This window comes from Tachyglossus aculeatus, chromosome 22 (genome assembly GCF_015852505.1).
Source record: "Tachyglossus aculeatus isolate mTacAcu1 chromosome 22, mTacAcu1.pri, whole genome shotgun sequence".
Lineage (NCBI taxonomy): Eukaryota > Metazoa > Chordata > Mammalia > Monotremata > Tachyglossidae > Tachyglossus > Tachyglossus aculeatus.
This window is the reverse complement of record NC_052087.1, coordinates 52,623,641-52,646,271: the sequence shown is the minus strand read 5'-3', so window position 1 is coordinate 52,646,271 and position 22,631 is coordinate 52,623,641. Positions and strand designations below refer to the sequence as shown.

The following is a 22,631-nucleotide window of genomic DNA, read 5'->3' as shown; positions in this document are numbered from 1 at the left end:
AGGGGGCTCACAGTCTTCATCCCCATTTTAATAATAATAATAATGATGGCATTTGCTAAGCGCTTCCTATGTGCAAAGCACTGTTCTAAGCGCTGGGGAGGTTACAAGGGTAATCAGGTTGTCCCACAGGGGGCTCACAGTCTTCATCCCCATTTTAATACTACTACTACTAATAATAATAATGGTATTTGTTAAGCACTTACTATGTGCAAAGCACTGTTCTAAGCACTGGGGAGGTTACAAGGTCATCAGCTTGTCCCACAGGGGGCTCACAGTCTTCATCCCCATTTTAATAATAATAATAATGATGGCATTTGTTAAGCGCTTACTACGTGCAAAGCACTGTTCTAAGCGCTGGGGAGGTTACAAGGTCATTAGCTTGTCCCACAGGGGGCTCACAGTCTTCATCCCCATTTTAATAATAATAATGACGATGATGGCATTTGTTAAGCGCTTACTATGTGCAAAGCACTGTTCTAAGCGCTGGGGAGGTTACAAGGTCATCAGGTTGTCCCCCAGGGGGCTCACAGTCTTCATCCCCATTTTAATAATAATAATAATGATGGCATTTGTTAAGCGCTTACTATGTGCAAAGCACGGTTCTAAGCGCTGGGGAGGTTACAAGGTCATCAGGTTGTCCCACAGGGGGCTCACAGTCTTCATCCCCATTTTAATAATAATAATAATAATAATAATAATGGCTCTGCCACATGTCTGCTGTGTGACCTTGGGCAAGTCACTTAAATTCTCTGAGCCTCAGCTACCTCACCTGTAAAGTGGGGATTAAGACTGTGAGCCCCACGTGGGACAACCTGATCACCTTGTAACCCCCCAAGCGCTTAGAACAGTGCTTTGCACATAGTAAGCGCTTAACAAATGCCAGCATTATTATTATTATTATTAAGCACTTACTATGTGCAAAGCACTGTTCTAAGTGCTGGGGAGGTTACAAGGTCATCAGCTTGTCCCACAGGGGGCTCACAGTCTTCACCCCCATTTTAATAATACTAATGATGATGACGGCATTTGTTAAGCGATTACTATGTGCAAAGCACTGTTCTAAGCGCTGGGGAGGTTACAAGGTCATCAGCTTGTCCCACAGGGGGCTCACAGTCTTCATCCCCATTTTAATGATACTAATGATGATGACGGCATTTGTTAAGCGCTTACCATGTGCAAAGCACTGTTCTAAGCGCTGGGGAGGTTACAAGGTCATCAGCTTGTCCCACAGGGGGCTCACAGTCTTCATCCCCATTTTAATAATAATAATGATGATGATGGCATTTGTTAAGCGCTTACTGTGTGCAAAGCACTGTTCTAAGCGCTGGGGAGGTTACAAGGTCATCAGCTTGTCCCACAGGGGGCTCACAGTCTTCATCCCCATTTTAATAATAATAATGATGATGATGGCATTTGTTAAGCACTTACTGTGTGCAAAGCACTGTTCTAAGCGCTGGGGCTCGGAGCTATTTGCTCCCAACATTGGCACGCACGCTAGGCCCAGGGCCCAGCAAAGGTAGCCCCCCGGGCCCTCGGGCCCACGGTTGGCACCTACCATTCGGAAGTCTCGGTGGAGTTTGTTGTATTGCCACATGTTGGACAGCAGGCTGGAGGCCGCCCTGGACGACTTTTCGCTGTCGGGGCTGTGGACCGAACAGACCCGGGGGGCTCAGAACCAGGCAGGTGGACCCCCCCGGGACCCCCACTCGCCCGGTCACCCACCCACCTGTCCCTCTTCTTCTTGATGTAGACCAGCTTCCGCAGCCCGTCGAAGTAGAGGACGTCGCGGGCGGCCACGGGGCTGACCACCACCAGGTTGTTGAGGACGGCGATGATGTTGACCAGGACCTCCGTGGGCGGAGACCGCTCCCCGCTGCTGCCCGGCAGCTTCTCGATCAGGTGGCTCACCACCTTGGTCGCTGGCGGAGACGACGACCGGGACCGTGAGACGGGGACCCTCCCCGCTGGACACCCCCATCCTCGGACCATTTTTTGTTGGTATGTTTGGTTCTGTTCTCTGTCTCCCCCTTTTAGACTGTGAGCCCACTGTTGGGTAGGGACTGTCTCTATGTGTTGCCAATTTGTACTTCCCAAGCGCTTAGTACAGTGCTCTGCACATAGTAAGCGCTCAATAAATACGATTGATTGATTGATTGATTGACCATGCTGGGGGCCGGGGGAGTCGGGGAGGGGGCCGTAACTTGGGGTGGGCCCTGGGTTGGAGGGCGGTGGGTTTTCTTTTGTCGTAAGTTTTTAATGGTGCTCGTTCAGGGCGCTTACTAAGAGCCGGGTGCTGTACTGAGCGCCGGGGTAAAGCCAATATCACCGGGTTGAACACGGTGCCCATCCCACCTACAGGACTCCCAGACCTCCCCGTAGGAGGGTTCCTTCCCTTCCCCACAGCACCTGTATACATGTATATATGTTTGTACATATTTGTTACTCTATTTATTTTACTTGTACATATCTCTTCTATTTATTTTATTTTGTTAGTATGTTTGGTTTTGTTCTCTGTCTCCCCCTTTTAGACTGTGAGCCCACTGTTGGGTAGGGACTGTCTCTATATGTTGCCAACTTGGACTTCCCAAGTGCTTAGTACACTGCTCTGCACACAGTAAGCGCTCAATAAATACGATTGATGATGATGATGATGATGGTGATGATAGTATTTAAGCGCTTAATCCGTGTCAAGCACTGTACCAAATTGAGTTGGACACAGTCCCTGTCCCACGGGGGGCTCACATTCTCCATCCCCATTTTACAGACGAGGTTACCGAGGACCAGAGAAGGGAAGTGACTTGTCCAAGGTCACCCAGCAGACAATGGGCGGAACCCAGGTCGTCCTGACTCCCAAGCCTGGGCTCTAGACACTAGGCCACACTGCTCCGCCTGCCGTCCACAGGCCCAAGGGAGGCGACCCCTTCTAGGCTGTGAGCCCGCTGTTGGGTAGGGACTGTCTCTATGTGTTGCCGACTTGTACTTCCCAAGCGCTTAGTACAGTGCTCTGCACACAGTAAGTGCTCAATAAATACGATTGATTGATTGATTGATTGACCCCAGGAGATCTGCAGCCCCGGGCCCCATCAGCTCCCTGTGACCCCCAACCCCTGGCAGGGAGACCGCAGGAAGGGAGGATTTATTACTCTATTTATTTATTTATTTTACTTGTACATATCTATCCTATTTATTTTATTTTGTTGGTATGTTTGGTTTTGTTCTCTGTCTCCCACTTTTAGACTGTGAGCCCACTGTTGGGTAGGGACTGTCTCTATGTGTTGCCAATTTGTACTTCCCAAGCGCTTAGTACAGTGCTCTGCACATAGTAAGCGCTCAATAAATATGATTGATGATGATGATGATGAGGAGGAGGACATATTTACCTGTACATATTTACTATTCTATTGATTTTATTTTGTTAATAAATTTTGTTTTGTTGTCTGTCTTCCCCTTCTAGACTGTGAGCCCGTTGTTGAGTAGGGACCGTCTGTATATGTTGTCAACTTGTACTTCCCAAGTGCTTAGTCCAGTGCTCTGCACACAGTAAGTGCTCAATAAATACGATTGAATGAATGAATGAATCAATCAATCAATCAATTGTATTTATTGAGCGCTTACTATGTGCAGAGCACTGTACTAAGCGCTTGGGAAGTACAAATTGGCAACACATAGAGACAGTCCCTCCCCAACAGTGGGCTCACAGTCTAAAAGGGGGAGACAGAGAACAGAACCAAACATACCAACAAAATAAAATAAATAGGATAGAAATGTACAAGTAAAATAAATAAATAAATAGAGTAATAAATATGTACAACCATATATACATATATACAGGTGCTGTGGGGAAGGGAAGGAGGTAAGATGGGGGGATGGAGAGGGGGACGAGGGGGAGAGGAGGGAAAGGGCTCAGTCTGGGAAGGCCTCCTGGAGGAGGTGAGCTCTCAGCTGGGCCTTGAATGAGGGAGTGAGGGAGGAGAGGAGGCCCGGGGCGGCAAACCGACCCACCGCTCCTCCCAGGACGTGTTATGCTGAAAAGCCTTTTGGGAATTAGGGGATGTTCTTCCCACAAAGTGCCACCCACCCCAACCCACCCAGATAATGCCCACACAGCCACCTTGCCGACCCCGAATGACAACTTTCTCACTGTCCCTCCAGCTACTCTATTTTGCCGCTGACCCCCGGCTCACGTCCTGCTTCTGGCCTGGAACACACTTCCCTCTTCAAATCCCACAGACAATCCCTCTCCCCCCCTTCAAAGCCTTATTGAAGGCCCATCTCCTCAAAAGAGGCCTTCCCTTACTACGCCCTCCTTTCCTCTTCTCCCTTCCGCATCCCCCTGACTCTCTCCCTTTATTCCTCCCCGCTCCCAGCCCCACACCACTTATAATGATGATAATAATAATGATGGCATTTACTAAGCGCTTACTATGTGCAAAGCACTGTTCTAAGCGCTGGGGAGGTTACAAGGTGATCAGATCGTCCCTCGTGGGGCTCACAGATTTAATCCCCATTTTCCAGATGAGGTAACTGAGGCCCAGAGAAGTGAAGTGACTTGCCCAAAGTCACACAGCCGACAATTGGCGGAGCCGGGATTTGAACCCGTGACCTCTGACTCCAAAGCCCGGGCTCTTTCCTACTGAGCCACGCTGCTTCTCTATGCCCACATCGGTCATTTCTTTCTTTCTGTTTATGCCCGTCTCCCCGTCTAGACTGTAAGCTCATTGTGGGCAGGGAAGGCGTCTGTTGGTTGCTGTATCGTCCTCTCCCAAGCGCTCAGTCTAGTAAGCTGCACACAGTAGGCGCTCAATAAGTACACCTGACTGACTGACCGATCTTGGGGGAGAAGCGGGCGTCCCCTCCCCACCCCGGCCAACTCACACATCTCATCCTTGTTGCGGGCGTTCCGGGACAGGTTGCGAATCAGGCCGGTCAGGGAGCGCAGCTGTTGGTGGTCGGCCGTCCGGATGCGGTCCAGCAGTGGGTTCAAGATGCGCTCCTGCTCCAGCGCCAGCCGGCTCAGCACGCCCGCCCACTGCGGGACACAGTCTGGTCACCCCTCCGCCCGCCAATGCCCCCCAGCCCTCCGGGACTCCTGCTCCGATGCCAGTTGGCTCAGCACGCCCGCCCACTGTGGGTGCTCTACTCTTCCAATAATAACAATAATAATAATAATAATAATGGCATTTATTAAGCGCTTACTACATGCAAAGCACTGTTCTAAGACCTGGGGACAACCTGATCACCTGGTAACCTCTCCAGCGCTCAGAACAGTGCTTTGCACATAGTAAGTGCTTAATAAATGCTATCATTATTATTATAATGCTGGGGAGGCAGTGAGGCTCAGTGGACCGAGCTTGCTTCTGGGAGTCAGGAGACTTGAGTTATTATTATTAACCATGTTATTAATAATAATAATAATAATAATATTTGTTAAGCACTTACTACGTGTCAAGCATTAGTTCTGAGCACTGAGGTAGATACAAGTTAATCAGGTTGGACACAGTTCTTGTCCCACATTGGGACTCACCATCTTAATCCCCATACACCGTGAGCTTGTTGTGGGCAGGCAATGTGTCTGTTTCTTGTTGTACTCTCCCAATTGTTTAGTGCAGTGCTCTGCACACAATAAATGCTCAATAAATACGACTGAATGAATTAATTTTACAGATGAGGTAACTGAGGCCCAGAGAAGCCAAGTGACTTGCCCAAAGTCACACAGCAGAGAAGCGGCGGAGCCGGGATTAGAACCCAGATAATAATAATAATAATAATGATGGCATTTATTAAGTGGTTACTATGTGCAAAGCACTGTTCTAAATACTGGGGAGGTTACAAGGTGATCAGGTTGTCCCAAGGGAGGGTTCACAGCCTTAATCCCCATTTTACAGATGAAGTAACTGAGGCCCAGAGAAGTTAAGTGACTTGCCCGAAGTCACATAGCTGACAATTGACAGGTGTTTCTGACTCCCAGATCTTTGGGGGAGAGGGAGTTTGCATCCCATCGCTGTTTTCTTTAGTTGTCAGGTGAGGAGGGGTGGATGGGTCTCAATAATAATAATGATGATAATAATAATAATGACAATGGCATTTGTTAAGCGCTTACTATGTGCCAAGCACTATTCTAAGCAATGGGGGGTGATACAAGGTAATCGGGTTGTCCCACATGGGGCTCACTGTCTTAATCCCCATTTTACAGATGAGGTAACTGTAATAATAATAATAATAATGGCATTTATTAAGCACTTACTATGTGCCAAGCCCTGTTCTAAGCGCTGGGAGAGATACAAGATGATCAGGTTGTCCCCCGGGGGGCTCACAGTCTTCATCCCCATTTGACAGATGAGGGAACTGAGGCCCAGATAAGTCAGGTGACTTGCCCAAAGTCACACAGCTGACAAGAGATGGACCCGGGATTAGAACCCAAGACCTCTGACTCTCAAATCCGGGCTCTTTCCACTGAGCCACGCTGCTTCCTGGGTTCTGCCCCTCAGAGGGCAGATGCTCCCCCAAAACCCCTCTCCTACCCACCCCTCATTTCTCCAAGCTCAATGCCCACCCCAGGGCCTCCCAATCTAATGTGAGCCAGATGAAGAGTTAGTAATAATAATAATAATAATAGTAATCATAATGATAATTATGGTACTTGTTAAGTGCACTGTTCTCAGCGCTGGGGTAGATACAAGTTAATTAGGTTGGACCGAGTCCCTGTCCCACTTGGGGCTCACGGTCTTCATCCCCATTTTACAGATGAGGTCACTGAGGCCCAGAGAAGGGAAGTGACTTGCCCGAGGTCACACATCAGACATAATAATAATGATGGTATTTCTTAAGCGCTTCTAGGTGTCAAGCACTGTTCTAAGCACTGGGGTGGATATAAGGTAAGTAGGTTTTCCCGCATGGGGTTCACAGTCTTAATCCCCATTTTACAGATGAGGTCACTGAGGCACAGAGAAGTGAAGTGACTTACCCAAGGTCACACAGCAGACAGAATAATAACGATGGCATTTGTTAAGGGTTTACTAGGTGCCAAGCACTGTTCTGAGTGCTGGGGGAGATACAAGGTTGTCCCGCGTGGGGTTCATGGTCTTAATCCCCATTTTAGGGATGAGGTAACTAAGTCAGAGAGAAGTGAAATGGCTTGCCCAAGGTCACACAGCAGACAAGTGGCGGAGCTGGGATTAGAACTCACATCCTCTGTTTTCCCAAGCCCGGGCTCATAATAAAAATAATAATGATGGCATTTATTAGGCGCTTACTATGTGCAAAGCACTGTTCTAAGCACTGGAGGGGTTACAAGGTGATCAGGTTATCCCACAGAGGGCTCACAGTCTTCATCCCCATTTTACAGATGAGGTAACTGGGGCAGAGAGAAGTGAAGTGACTTGCCCAAAGTCACACAGCTGACAATTGGCGGAGCTGAAATTTGAACCCACGACCTCTGACTCCGGAGTCCGTGGTCTTCCCATTAAGCCACGCTGCTTCTCTCGTGCGGCGGAGCCGGGATGAGAAGCAGCGTGGCTCAGTGGAAAGAGCCCGGGCTTTGGAGTCAGAGATCATGGGTTCAAATCCCGGCTCTGCCAACTGTCAGCTGTGTGACTTTGGGCAAGTCACTTCACTTCTCTGGGCCTCAGTTACCTCATCTGTGAAATGAGGATTAAAACTGTGAGCCCCCCGTGGGACAACCTGATCACCTTGTAACCTCCCCCAGAGCTTAGAACAGTGCTTTGCACATCATCATCATCATCATCATCAAGTCCCTCTGTCTCCCAGGCCCGGGCTCGATCGGCCGAGGCCCGGCCCTCCCCGGCCCCCCCAGCCCCGACTGCGGCCCTTCCCGGGGTCCCGGGGTCGCCGGGCGGCCTACCCTGCGGTCGCCAGCGGTGATGTTCTGCAGGGCCCCGGAGGCGGCCTCGGTGGTGTGCTTGTTCAGCTCGCAGCGCTGCAGGAGCCGGTTGTAGACGCCCACAATCTGGGGGTTCCACAGCCACTCCATGCCCTTGGGGTCCTTGGACACCTCCGCGAACGTCACCATGTCCGCATTCAAGGGGTACTGCCGGCCGGAGGTGAGAGGTCAACTCAAGCAGAAACTCCTCACCCTTGGCTTCAAGGCTGTCCATCCATCCCCTCGCCCCCTCCTACCTCACCTCCTTCTTTCCTTCTCCAGCGCAGCCCGCACCCTCCGCTCCTCTGACGCTAAACTCCTCACCGGGCCTCCTTCTCGCCCATCCCACCATTGACCCCCGGCCCACATCCTCCCCCTGGCCCCAAATGCCCTCCCTCTGCACATCTAAATAAATTACTCTATTTATTTATTTATTTATTTATCTTACTTGCACATCTCTATTCTATTTATTTTATTTTGTTAGTATGTTTGGTTTTGTTCTCTGTCTCCCCCTTTTAGACTGTGAGCCCACTGTTGGGTAGGGACTGTCTCTATATGTTGCCAGTTTGTACTTCCCAAGCGCTTAGTACAGTGCTCTGCACATAGTAAGCGCTCAATAAATACGATTGATGATGATGATGATGATCCGCCAAGCTAGCTCTCTTCCGCCCTTCAAAGCCCTACTGAGAGCTCACCTCCTCCAGGAGGCCTTCCCACACTCAGCCCCCTTTTTCCTCTCCTCCTCCCTATCCCCCCCCGCCCTCCCTCCTTCCCCTCCCCACAGCACCTGTATATATGTTTGGACAGATTTATCACTCTATTTATTTGACTTGTACACATTTACTATTCTATTTATTTTGCTAATGATGTGCATTTAGACTGTGAGCCCGCTGTTGGGTAGGGACTGTCTCTATGTGTTGCCAACTTGTACTTCCCAAGCGCTTAGTACAGTGCTCTGCACACAGTAAGCGCTCAATAAATATGATTGATTGATTTAGCTTTAATTCTATTTGTTCTGACTTGACACCCGTCCACATGTTTGGTTTTGCTGGCTGTCTCCCCGTCCTGGACCGTGAGCCCGTCGTTGGGTAGGGACTGTCTCTATATGTTGCCAACTTGTACTTCCCAAGCGCTTAGTCCAGTGCTCTGCACACAGTAAGCACTCAATAAATACAATTGATTGATTGATAGGGACCGTCTCTAGATGTCGCCGACCTGTACTTCCCAAGCGCTTAGTCCAGTGCTCTGCACACAGTAAGTGCTCAATAAATACGATTGATTGATTGATTGATAGGGACTGTCTCTAGATGTCACCAACCTGTACTTCCCAAGCGCTTAGTCCAGTGCTCTGCACACAGTAAGCGCTCAATAAATACGATTGATTGATTGATAGGGACCGGCTCTAGAGGTCGCCGACCTGTACTTCCCAAGCACTTAGTCCAGTGCTCTGCACACAGTAAGCGCTCAATAAATACGATTGATTGATTGATAGGGACCGGCTCTAGATGTCGCCGACCTGTACTTCCCAAGCACTTAGTCCAGTGCTCTGCACACAGTAAGCGCTCAATAAATCCGATGAATGAACTCGGAGCGGCCCCCAGAACCGCACTCCAGCCCCCGGCTTGCCCCCCAATCAATCGATCAATCAATCGTATTTATTGAGCGCTTACTATGTGCAGAGCACTGTACTAAGCGCTTGGGAAGTACAAATTGGCAACACATAGAGACAGTCCCTACCCAACATTGGGCTCACAGTCTAAAAGGGGAAGAAAGAGAACAGAACCAAACATACCAACAAAATAAAATAAATAGGATAGAAATGTACAAGTAAAATAAATAAATAAATAGAGTAATAAATATGTACAACCATATATACATATATACAGGTGCTGTGGGGAAGGGAAGGAGGTAAGATGGGGGGATGGAGAGGGGGACGAGGGGGAGAGGAGGGAAGGGGCTCAGTCTGGGAAGGCCTCCTGGAGGAGGTGAGCTCTCAGCAGGGCCCCCACCTCTCGCAGCTTGCGGGTCTGGGGCGTGAAGCAGCCGACGGCTTCCCCGGCCCCTCCGCCGGCCCTGTAGGCCCCGTCGCCCCGCCGGTAGCCCTCCAGCCGCTGCAGGGAGGATGGGGGCATCTCGTCGTAGAGGCGGTAGGAAAGGTTCCTCAGCACGCACACCGCGTTCTCCACGCTCTGCCGGACAAAGGAAAGGCCCCCCTCAGGATCGGGGGGTCTGGGGGTGCTGCCCGGGGGTGAGGGAGCCCAGCTGAGAGACCCCAGGGACACGGACGGGACCGCGGTAACAGGGTCATGGGGGTCACGGGAGCAAGACCGCTGGGGTCGCGGAGGCCATTCGTTCAATCACATTTACTGAGCGCTTTCTGTGTGCAGAGCACTGTTCCGAGCACTTGGAAAGTACAGCACAGCAATATCTGCTAAGCGCTTACTATGTGCCAAGTAAGCTTTTTAGACTGTGAGCCCACTGTTGGGTAGGGGCTGTCTCTATATGTTGCCAATTTGTACTTCCCAAGCGCTTAGTACAGCGCTCTGCACATAGTAAGCGCTCAATAAATACGACTGATGATGATGATGATGTGCCAGGCGCTGGAGTAGGTACGAGGTCATCAGGTTCCCTTCTAGACTGTGAGCCCGTTGTTGGTTAGGGGCTGTCTCTATGTGTTGCCAACTTGTACTTCCCAAGCGCTTAGTACAGTGCTCTGCACACAGTGAGCGCTCAATAAATATGATTGAATGAATTAATCAGGTTGTCCAGCGTGGGGCTCAAAGTCTTTGAGAAAAGCAGCTTAATGGAAAGAGCCCGGGAGTCAGAGGATGTGGGTTCTAATCCCAACCCCATCACTTGTCAGCTGTGTGACCTAGGGCAAGCCACTTAACTTCTCTGGGCCTCAGTTCCCTCGTCTGTCAAATGGGGATGAAGACTGTCAGCCCCACGTGGGACAACCTGATCACCTTGTATCTACCCCAGCACTTAGAACAGTGCTTGGCACACAGTAAGCACTTAACAAACCCCACAATTATTATTATTATTATTATTAATCCCCCTTTGACAGATGAGGAAACTAAGGCACGGAGACGTTAAGTGGCTTGCCTAAGGTCACACAGCAGACAAGTGGTGGAGCCGGGACCGGGCTGTGAGGGTAGAGGGAACAAGGCCGCGCCTTCCCAAGCGCTTAGTACAGTGCTCTGCACATAGTAAGCCTCAATAAATACGATTGATGATGATGATGATGGTGACACGGCCGTGAGAGTCGAGGGGACGGGGTCGAAGGGGCGGTGCTGGACCGTGTGGAGCTCCCGGCGGGCCGTGGCTCTCACCTTGTCCTCGGACTTGCCGACCTCCAGCGCGTGATTGATGTAGCTGATCATGGAGTCCACTAGCCCGTGGCACTCACGCATCTTCTGGCGTGTCTGCTGGCTCGCGGAGCTCAGGTTTCTGGGCGACAGGGGATGGGGTGGAGGGTGGAGGGCCGGGGGGAGTCTGCCATGGGACCCCTGCCCCCTCCTACCCTGGCTTGCCAAGCGCCCGGCCCCCTGTCACCCTACCCACTCTGCGAGGCCCGTGCCCCCCGAGCCCCAGGCCCATCAGGACCCCCACCCTTTTTGGTCTCTGTGCCTCAGTGACCTCATCTGTAAAATGGGGATTAAAATGGTGACCCCCCCGTGGGACAACCTGGTAACCTCCCCAGCGCTTAGAACAGTGCTTTGCACATAGTAAGTGCATAATAAATGCCATTATTATTATTATTATTATTGTTCTACCTCCGTCCAGCTCCGGCTGGCTGAACCCGCAGCCTGCCAAGCGCCCAGCCCATCATTCATTCAATCATATTTATTGAGCTCTTACTGTGTGCAGAGCACTGGGCTAAGTGCTTAGGAGTGGACAGCATGGGAACCATCGACCCCCGGCCCATGTCCTTCCCCTGGCCCGGAATGCCCTCCCTCTGCAAATCCGCCAAGCTAGCTCCCTTCAAAGCCCTACTGAGAGCTCACCTCCTCCAGGAGGCCTTCCCACACTGAGCCCCCTTTTTCCTCTCCTCCTCCCCATCCCCTCCGCCCTACCTCCTTCCCCTCCCCACGGCACTTGTATATATATTTGTACAGATTTATTTACATATTTACTATTCTAATTATTTTGCTAATGATGTGCATTTAGCATTAATTCTATTTATTCCGACGACTTGACACCCGTCCACATGTTTTGCTTTGTTGTCTGTCTCCCCCTTCTAGACTGTGAGCCCGTTGTTGGGTAGGGACCGTCTCTATCTGTTGCCAACTTGGACTTCCCAAGCACTTAGTACAGTGCTCTGCACACAGTAAGCGCTCAATAAATAAAATTGAATGCTCCTCCTTCCTCTCCCCTTCCTCATCCCCCCCCCCGCCTTACCTCCTTCCCCTCCCCACAGCACCTGTATATATGTATATATGTTTGTACGGATTTATTACTCTGTTTATTCATTTTACTTGTACATATCTATTCTATTTATTTTATTTTGTTAATATGTTTTGTTTTGTTCTCTGACTCCCCCTTCTAGACTGTGAGCCCACTGTTGGGTAGGGACCGTCTCTATATGTTGCCAACTTGTACTTCCCAAGCGCTTAGTACAGTGCTCTGCACACAGTAAACGCTCAATAAATACGATTGAATGAATGAATGAATGAATAAACAGACACGTTCCTTGCCCACAGTGAGCTTCCTGTCCAGAGGAGATGGATCCGGCCTCGCCCCCCTGAGCACCCCTGCCCACCGGGCCCACCTGATCCGCCGACCCCTCAGAGGAAACTCTAGGGGTGGCACCAAGCTCTTCATCATCATCAGTCGTATTTATTGAGTGCTTACTATGTGCAGAGCACTGTACTAAGCGCTTGGGAAGTACAAATTGGCAACATAAGCTTTTCCACCTCCATTAAGCCAGCCTGATTTCCCTTTAGTCCCGCGGCCCGATTTCCAGAAGGGGAGGGCCAGGGCAGGGCAGAATCCTGAATGGGGGGAGAGAACGTGCCCCAGGGATGGGCAGGAGGGGAGGCGGCAGGCTGGGGGTGCGGTGGGCGGGATCGGGGTCTTAGATGGGCAAGGCCACACACTTTGCTTTTCTAATGTCAACCTCCTCACTATCCCTCCATCTCACCTGTCTCGCTGCCGACCCCTGGCCCACAAGGCCCTCCTCCTCCTCATCAATCGTATTTATTGAGCGCTTACTGTGTGCAGAGCACTGTACTAAGCGCTTGGGAAGTACACAGATAACAACTTTCTCCCCCTTCAAAGCCTTATCGGAGGCCCATCTCCTCCAAGAGGCCTTCCCTGACTAAACCCCAACTTTCTTCATCTCCCACTCCCTTCAGCATCGCTCTGACTTGCTCCCTTTGCTCTTCCCCTTTTAAACTGTGAGCCCACTGTTGGGTAGGGACTGTCTCTATATGTTGCCAACTTGTACTTCCCAAGCGCTTAGTACAGTGCTCTGCACACAGTAAGCGCTCAATAAATACGACTGATTGATTGATTGATTCCCCCCTTCCCAGCCCCAAAGCACTCACGTCCACATCTGTCATTTTATTGAGCCCACTGTTGGGTAGGGACTGTCTCTATATATTACCAACTTGTACTTCTCAAGCGCTTAGTACAGTGCTCTGCACACAGTAAGCGCTCAATAAATACGATTGATGATGATGATTTGTATTCCTGTCTGTCTCCTCCCCTCTAGACTGTGAGCTCATCGTGGGCAGGGAGTGTCACCATTTTTGTTGTGCTTCAGTTTCCCAAGCGCTTAGTCCAGCGCTCTGTACACAGTAAGTGCTCAATACGATTGATTGATTCATTCAATCAGATTTATTGAGCGCTTATTCATTCATTCAATCATATTTATTGAGCGCTTACTGTGTGCAGAGCACTGTACAAAATTGGGGGAAGGAGCATGGCTCAATGGAAAGAGCCCGGGCTTTGGAGTCAGAGGTCAAGGGTTCAAATCCCAGCTCTGCCAATTGTCAGCTGGGTGACTTTGGGCAAGTCACCTCACTTCTCTGGGCCTCAATGAGCTAATCTGTAAAATGGGGATTAAGACTGTGAGCCCCCCGTGGGACAACCTGATCACCTTGTAACCTCCCCAGTGCTTAGAACAGTGCTTTGCACATTGTAAGCGCTTAATAAATGCCATTATTATTATTATTCAATTGTATTTATTGAGCGCTTCCTGCCCACAAAGTACCATGTTAAGCGCTGAGCACTGTCCTAATCGAACTGTACTGATTGAATGAATGAATGGAGAGGGGACGGGGTCACCTACCGGAGGCAGCCCGTGGCGTTGTAGAAGATCTCGGCCTCGGAGGCGTTGTGCTGGATGACGGGGGTGGAGGCCGCGCAGGACAGCGGGCTGAGCACCAGATCCGTGAGTTGCTCCAGTGTATCCCGAGCCAAGCGGTCCTTCAGATTGTCGCTGGACGACAGGTTCCACAGGATCCCTGTCCACACAAACACAACAAACACACACACACATCAAACCCCCTACACTGTCAGGGCGCACACCGGCGCTTGGGCAGGGCAGGCATAATAATTATTAATAATTATAATATAAATAATGGTATTTGTTAAGCACTTACTATATGCAAAGCACTGTTCTATTTATTTATTATTATTATTATTTATTATAATATATTATTATTTATGTTCTATTTATTTTATTTTGTTAATATGTTTGGTTTTGTTCTCTGTCTCCCCCTTCTAGACTGTGAGCCCACTGTTGGGTAGGGACTGTCTCTATATGTTGCCAACTTGTACTTCCCCCCCAGTGCTTAGAACAGTGCTTTGCACATAGTAAGCGCTTAACAAATGCCAATTATTATTATTATTATTCCCAAGCGCTTAGTACAGTGCTCTGCACACAGTAAGCGCTCAATAAATATGATTGAGTGATTGATTGATTGTTCTAAGTGCTGGGAGGATACAAGGTGATCAGGTTGTCCCACGTGGGGCTCCCAGTCTTCATCCCCATTTTACAGATGAGGGAACTGAGTCCCAAGTGACTTGCCCAAAGTCACACAGCTGACAACTGGCTGAGCTGGGATTTGAACCCATAACCTCTGACTCCAAAGCCCAGGCTCTTTCCACTGAGCCGCACTGCTTCTCTATTTACTTCTTCTATATCTTCTTCTATATACAAATTTATTTGTATTGATGTCTGTCTCCCCCCCACCTCTAGACTGTCAGCTCGTCGTGGACAGGGAAGGTGTCTGTTGATCATTGTACTGTCCTCTCCCAAGCGCTTAGTCCAGTGCCCTTCGCGCAGGAGGCGCTCAGTAAATACAATTGAATGAATCGATGAATGAATAGTAATAACTGTGCTATTTGTTGAGCGCTTACTGTGTGCACCAGGCACTGGACTAAGCGCTGGGGTGGATCCAAACAAATCGGTTGGACACGGTTCCTGTCCCACCGGGGTCTCACTGTCTCAATCCCCGTTTTCCAGATGAGGGAACGGAGGCCCAGAGAAGTGAAGTGACTCGCCTTAGGTCACACAGCAGGCAAGGGGCGGAGCCGGATTAGAACCCAGGACCTTCTGACTCCCGGGCCCGGGTTCTATTTGTTAGGCCCTGCTGCCGGTGGGGAGGGGGACCGGCCCGGTGGCTTAGGTGGGACGGGGAAGGGGGCACACGTGGGGCTTGGGGGAGCTCGCCCAGGTTCCGGGGGGGGGGCATGCAGAGGGGCAGACATGGGGGTGTGCCACACCAACTGGACCCTAAAACCTGGCCCTCAACTTACATATCTATTCTATTTATTTTATCTTGTTAGTACGTTTGGTTTTGTTCCCTGTCTCCCCCTTTTAGACTGTGAGCCCACTGTTGGGTAGGGACTGTCTCTAGATGTTGCCAACTTGTACTTCCCAAGCGCTTAGTACAGTGCTCTACACACAATAAATGCGATTGATTGATTGATTGATTGATTCCCCTCCCCACCGTCGCAGCCTCTCGTCTCTCCCAGGGTGCGGCCGGGCCTCCATTCCTCCGCCAGCCTCTGCCCAGGCCTGCCCGCTGGCTTGAAGCCCAGGAGGGGCGGGGGCACGGAAAAGGGGAAGGAGGGAGGGACGGGAGAGGCAGCGCCCTTTCCCAGGGAATGGAGACTCTCCTTCCGACCCCCCATCCCCCCTAGGCCCCATCTCCTGCCCTGGGCATTGGGGGCCGGTCAGCTCCTACCCCTGCCCAAACCCCAGGGAACAGTTCAAGGGTCCTGTGGGGTGGGGGGCAGCCTGAGGGTGGGGGCGGGATGGGGCGTAAGCAGGAAAATCCCTCCTGCAGGCCCCTGGCTCTAATGCCTATTGAATGAGTAAGAATGCCCAGTCTGAGATGAGGCAGGCAGGGAATGTTGGATTGTCCTTTCCCACGTACTCAGTACAGTGCTCTGCCCACAGGAAGTAAATCCATAAATCCACCTGAACGAATGAATGCATGCGTGTGTCTGTTTATTGTTCTATTGTCCCCTTCCAAGTGCCAAGTCCATTCGTTCGATCGTTCAATCATATTTATTGAGCGCTTACTGTGTGCATACCACTGGACTAAGCGCTTGGAAAGTCCACTGCTCTGCACACAGTGAGCGCTCAATAAATATGATTGACTGAATGAATGTGGGGCTTGTAATAATCATAATGATGGTATTTGTTAAGCGCTTACTATGCGCAAAGCACTGTTCTAAGCGCTGGGGAGGTTACAAGGCGATCAAGTTGGCCCCCGGGGGGTTCACAGTTTTAATACTCATTTTACAAATGAGGGAACTGAGGCCCAGAGAAGTGAAGTGACTTGCCCACAGTCACACAGCTGACCGTTGATGGGGCCGGGATTTGAACCCATGACCTCTGACTCCAAAGCCCGTGCTCTTTCCACTGAGCCACGCTGCTTTTCCATCACAGGGCAGGCTCCCCCTGCTTCCAGGCAGGTCAGCTCCCCGCCCAGCCTGAGTGGTCTCTCCTGTCCCCATTCTCCGCCCATGGAGAAGCCGCAACTTCCTCCATTCCCCCAACCTGGGCTTCACAGCCCTTGGCGTCAGGAGGTCCTTCCCGGAGTCTACCCCCAATCCTTCCCGCTGCAGTGGCAGCCCCTTCCCCTCTCCCCGTGGCTCCTGAACCACTCCCAAGGGACCCCCCGCCTCCTCCCCCTCCAGACCAGGTTCCCGGCCCTCTGCCCCTCCGTCAGTGACCCTCTCCCCACCCTGGGGGGCACGGGCCGGGGACGGGCCGGTGGGCACCAACCGGTGACGTTCTTGCGCAGCTCGTCGTCCTGTTGGCGCAGGGCCCGCATGAGCTCAAAGATGCCATTCTCCTCCACCAGGGCCAGCTTGTTCTCCGCGTTGTCGTAGATGAGATTACGCATGGCACCCGTGGCATGGCGTTGCACCTCCTGGTTGGCATGGTTGAACAGTTTCACCAGCTTGGGCACTGCCTGGAGGCTACGAGCCTGGGCGGGGGGAAGGAAGTCACTCATTCAGTCCTATTTATTGAGCGCTTACTGTGCGCAGAGCACTGTACTACGCGCTTGGGAAGTACAAGTTGGCAACATCTAGAGATGGTCCCTACCCAACAGCGGGCTCACAGTCTAGAAGATGCCCAGGGAGGAGGAGGTGGAGGAATACCAGTCAGGGCCAGGCCGGGGGGCCGGCCCCTATCTCCTTTCCTCCCCCTGCTAGTCCCAGAGCGCCCCTTGGTAATAATCATAATTGTTAAGCGCTTACTATGTGCCAGGCACTATATTAAGCGCTGGGATAGATTCAAGCGAATCAGGTAGGACGCAGTCCCTAATAATAATAATAACAATGATAACCGTGGTATTTGTTAAGCACTTACTATGTGCAAAGCTCTGTTCATCATCATCATCAATCATATTTATTGAGCGCTTACTATGTGCAGAGCACTGTACTAAGCGCTTGGGAAGTACAAATTGGCAACATATAGAGACAGTCCCTACCCAACAGTGGGCTCGCAGTCTAAAAAGGCTGTTCTAAGTGCTGGGGTAGATACAAGCAAATCAGGGAGGATGCAGCCCTTAATAATAATAATGATGGCATTTATTAAGCGCTTACTATGTGCAAAGCACTGTTTTAAGCGCTGGGGAGGTTCCAAGGTGATCAGGTTGTCCTATGGGGGGCTCACAGTCTTCATCTCCATTTTACAGATGAGGGAACTGAGGCCCAGAGAAGGGAAGTGACTTGCCCAAAGTCACACAGCTGACAATTGGCGGAGCTGGGATTTGAACCCATGGCCTCCAGCTCCAGAGCCCATGCTCTTTCCACTGAGCCATGCTGCTTAATAATAGTTGTGATATTTGTTAAGCGCGTACTATGGGCCAAGTACTCTGCCAATTGTCAGCTGTGTGACCTTGGGCAAGTCACTTAACTTCTCTGTGCCTCAGTTACCTCATCTGTAAAATGGGGATGAAAACTGTGAGCCCTACGTGGGACAACCTGATCACCTTGTATCCTCCCCAGTGCTTAGAACAGTGCTTTGCACATAGTAAGCGCTTAACAAATGCCATTATTATTATTATTACTATAATAAGTGCTGGGGTGGAAATGAGCGTATCGGGTAGGACACAGTCCCTAATAATAATGATAGTATTTGTTAAGCGCTTACTATGTGCCAGGCACTGTACTAAGCACTGGGGTAGATATAAGCAAATCAGGTAGAATGAATTTCCTAATAATAAACATAATAATTGTGGTATTTGCTAAGCACTTACTATGTGCCAGGCACTGTACTAAGTGCTGGGGTGGATACAGGGACTGTATCTGTCCACATGTTTTGTTTTGTTGTCTGTCTCCCCCTTCTAGACTGTGAGCCTGTTGTTGTGTAGGGACCATCTCCTTATGTTGCCAACTTGGACTTCCCAAATGCTTAGTCCAGTGCTCCGCACACAGTAAGCGCTCAATAAATACGACTGACTGACTGAATGAATGAATGAACTAGCCCCCGGGTCCCTAAGGGACTGTACTGGCTGCCTGGCTGGGGCCCCCAGATGGAAATCAGAGTCCCGGGCACCTGTTTCTTGGCGTTGCTGTCGCTGTAGCATTTGTGCTGGATGTAGGCGGCTCCCAGCACCTGCAGGTTGGGATCGGCGGCCATCAGGTACTTCACCGCCGACGGCAGGTCGATGTCGTCGAAGCTGCGGGGAAGCAGGGGATACTTGGAGAGGGGAGAGATGGGGGAGACGGGGGCGCCCGTCCCCTACAGCTCGTGCAGTCTCCCCCAAACTCCGGGACAGAGGATCCTTCTCCAGCCCAGCCCGGACCCTCCGCTCCTCTGCCACCGCTCACCTCCTCACCGTTAGGCCTCGTTCTCGCCCGTCCCGCCGTCAACCCCCAGCCCACGTCCTCCCCCTGGCCTGGAATGCCGTCCCTCCACACGTCCGCTAAACTAACTCTCTTCCTCCCTTCAAAGCCCTACTGAGAGCTCACCTCCTCCAGGAGGCCTTCCCACACTGAGCCCCCTTTTTCCTCTCCTCCTCCCCATCCCCCCCCGCCCTACCTCCTTCCCCTCCCCACAGCACCTGTATATATATGTTTGGACAGACTTATTACTCTATTTATTTTACTTGTACATATTTACTATTCTATTTATTTTGTTAATGATGTGCATCTAGCTAAATTTCTATTTATTCTGATGACTAGGCTGTGAGCCCACTGTTGGGTAGGGACTGTCTCTATATGTTGTCAACTTGTACTTCCCAAGCGCTTAGTACAGTTCTCTGCACACAGTAAGCGCTCAATAAATACGATTGATTGATTGATTGACACCTGTCCGCATGTTTACTTGTACATATCTATCCTATTTATTTTATTTTGTTAATATGTTTGGTTTTGTTCTCTGTCTCCCCCTTTTAGACTGTGAGCCCACTGTTGGGTAGGGACTATCTCTATATGTTGTCAACTTGTACTTCCCAAGCACTTAGTACAGTGCTCTGCACACAGTAAGCGCTCAGTAAATATGATTGATTGATTGATTGATTGACACCTGTCCACATGTTGTGTTCTGTTGTCTGTCTCCGCCTTCTAGACTGTGAGCCCGTTGTTGGGTAGGGGCTGTCTCTATATGTCACCAACTTGTACTTCCCAAGCGCTTACTCCAGTGCTCTGCACACAGTAAGCGCTCAATAAATATGATTGATGATGATGATGATGATGTTGTGTTTTGCTGTCTGTCTCCCCCTTCTAGACTGTGAGCCCGTTGTTGGGTAGGGACCGTCTCTATATGTCGCCGACTTGTACTTCCCAAGCACTTAGTCCAGTGCTCTGCACACAGTAAGCGCTCAATACGATTGAATGAATGAGTGAATCCCACCCCGCCGGTCAAGGCCTCCGACAGCCCTTATTCCGGCGCTCGATAAATACGATCGCCCGACCGACGGACAGGCCGGGCTAAGCGTCCCCAACCTTGGGAGCCCAGAGGGGCCACCCCCGCCCGCCTGGCTAGCCAGCTGGTGCCCACTCACCCGCCGGACAGAGCGTGCAGGGCCTTGTTGCCGTTGTATAGGTCCATGGCCCTCAGGTCACGCAGGTGGTGCCCGGACTCGGCCAGGCTGCGGACGGAGGGGGCACGCGAGCAATGCTCCAGGGTGCCCCCCGCGTAGACCCCGCCGCCCCCGCCCAGACGGGACCCCTGGGCCCCGCAGGAGCCCACGCGGGTGCGGTTGGTGCTCTGGAAACGCTGGAGGGTGCGCATGGCCGGCGCCCGGATGGTCCGGCCTACCGGGGGCTCGGCCTCCTCCAGCCATTCGGCGCCGGCCCGGCCCTGCGGAGGACCCCCGCGGAGGCTCCCGGTCCCCGCGCTCAGCTGCCGCTCGAAGCCATAGGCCCGGTAGCCGCCCCCGCGGTAGAAGCCGGGCGGGACCATGGCGTCCAGCTGCTCGGACACGACGCTGTAACCGTCGTCCAGGGCCCCGGGCCCGTCCGCCAGGCGCAGGGACCGCAGAGACAGGGTGTCGTAGTCTGGGCGTGGGACGAAGCCACGCTCGTGGTAGGAGACCGGCCGGGGGACCGGGACAGCCCCCGCCCCGTACCCCGGCCCGAAGGCCGGCCCGGGCCCGAAGGCCGGCCCCACGCCGTTACTGACGCCGCTGATCCGCCGGACGCTGCTCAGGTCCACGGCCGAGCGGGAGGACCAGGTGGCCGGCTTGGCGATCGGTCGGAAGGCCTGGTGGGGAGAGACAGAGGATGGGGTGGATGACCAATGGGCCCCATTGCCAAAAGAAAAACACCCCCACCCCAGATTCCCCCAGCCCCCTAGACAGTGAGCTCGCTGTGGGCAGGTACCGTGTCTATCGACTCTGTACCGATGAACTCTCCCAAGTGCTTCGTATTGTGCTTTCCCACAGTAAGCCCTCAATACATAATAATGATAATTGAGAAACAGCGTGGCTCAGTGGAACGAGACCGGGCTTGGGAGTCAGAGGTCATGGGTTCAAATTCCGGCTCCGCCAATTGTCTCCTGTGTGACTTTGGGCAAGTCACTTCACTTCTCCGGGCCTCAGTGACCTCATCTGGAAAATGGGGATGAAGACTGGGAGTCCCAGAGCTCACATCCTCCAGGAGGCCTTCCCAGACTGAGCCCCCTCCTTCCTCTCCCCCTCCTCCCCTCCCCATCCTCCCCACCTTGCCTCCTTCCCCTCCCCACAGCACCTGTATATATGTTTGTATGTATTTATTACTCTATTTATTTATTTTATTTGTATATATTTATTCTATTTATTTTATTTTGTTAATATGTTTTGTTTTGTTCTCTGTCTCCCCCTTCTAGACTGTGAGCCCACTGTTGGGTAGGGACCATCTCTATATGTTGCCAACTTGTACTTCCCAAGCGCTTAGTACAGAGCTCTGCACACAGTAAGCACTCAATAAATACGATTGAATGAATGAATGAATGACAACCTGATCACTTTATATCCTCCCCAGTGTTTAGAACAGTGCTTTGCACATAGTAAGCACTTAACAAATGCCATTATTATTATTATTATTACTATTATTATATGCTTACTATGTGCCAGGCACTGTACTAATCCAAATCAGGTTGGACACAGGCCCTGTCCCACAAGGGGCTCACAGTCTTAATCCCCATTTTACAGATGAGGGAACTGAAGCACAGGGAAGTGAAGTGACTTGCCTAAGATCGCACAGCAGACAAACGGCGGAGCCGCGATTAGAACCTACGAACTTCTGACTCTCAGGCCTGGGCTCCATCCATTACGCCATGCTGCTTCCCACCTCATTGAACGAATAATAATAATAACAATGATGGCATTTGTTACGCGCTTACTATGTGCAAAGCACTGTTCTAAACTCTGGGGAGGTTACAAGGTGATTAGGTTGTCCCACGGGGGGCTCACAGTTTTAATCCCCGTTTTCCAGATGAGGTAACCGAGGCCCAGAGAAGTTAAGTGACTTGCCCAAAGTCACACAGCTGACAATTGGCGGAGCCGGGATTTGAACCCACGACTTCCGACTCCAAAGCCCGGGCTCTTTCCACAGAAACACGCTGCTTCTCAACGAAAGAAGGAATGGGCCCCGGGGAACCCAGAGACCCAAGAGAAGGAAGAGCGGGGAGCTGATTCAGATGGCGCCCCGCAGCCCGGTTTCCATAAAGCCCCCGCCTAATTTCTTTAAACCCTATTTGTCCCACACCAGACACCCCCCAACTCCCTCTCCAGCCTCCCTGAGCCAGTGGTGTCTCTCAATAAAAAGAAGAATGGTGGTACTTAACCGCTTATTA

The 22,631-nt window shown here is 51.3% G+C and overlaps 1 protein-coding gene across 1 annotated transcript in view; it reads right to left on the bottom strand.

Annotated features, from left to right (window-relative positions):
- PKP3 (plakophilin 3) overlaps positions 1-22,631 on the bottom strand; it is a 43,244-nt gene that overhangs the window by 6,367 nt on the left and 14,246 nt on the right. Inside the window, 10 exon segments of the mRNA XM_038764903.1 lie at positions 1,556-1,643; positions 1,727-1,919; positions 4,876-5,029; positions 7,862-8,047; positions 9,889-10,068; positions 11,212-11,329; positions 14,175-14,349; positions 17,127-17,331; positions 18,909-19,032; positions 20,359-21,059. Of these exon segments, the coding sequence (XP_038620831.1) occupies positions 1,556-1,643; positions 1,727-1,919; positions 4,876-5,029; positions 7,862-8,047; positions 9,889-10,068; positions 11,212-11,329; positions 14,175-14,349; positions 17,127-17,331; positions 18,909-19,032; positions 20,359-21,059 (2,124 nt within the window).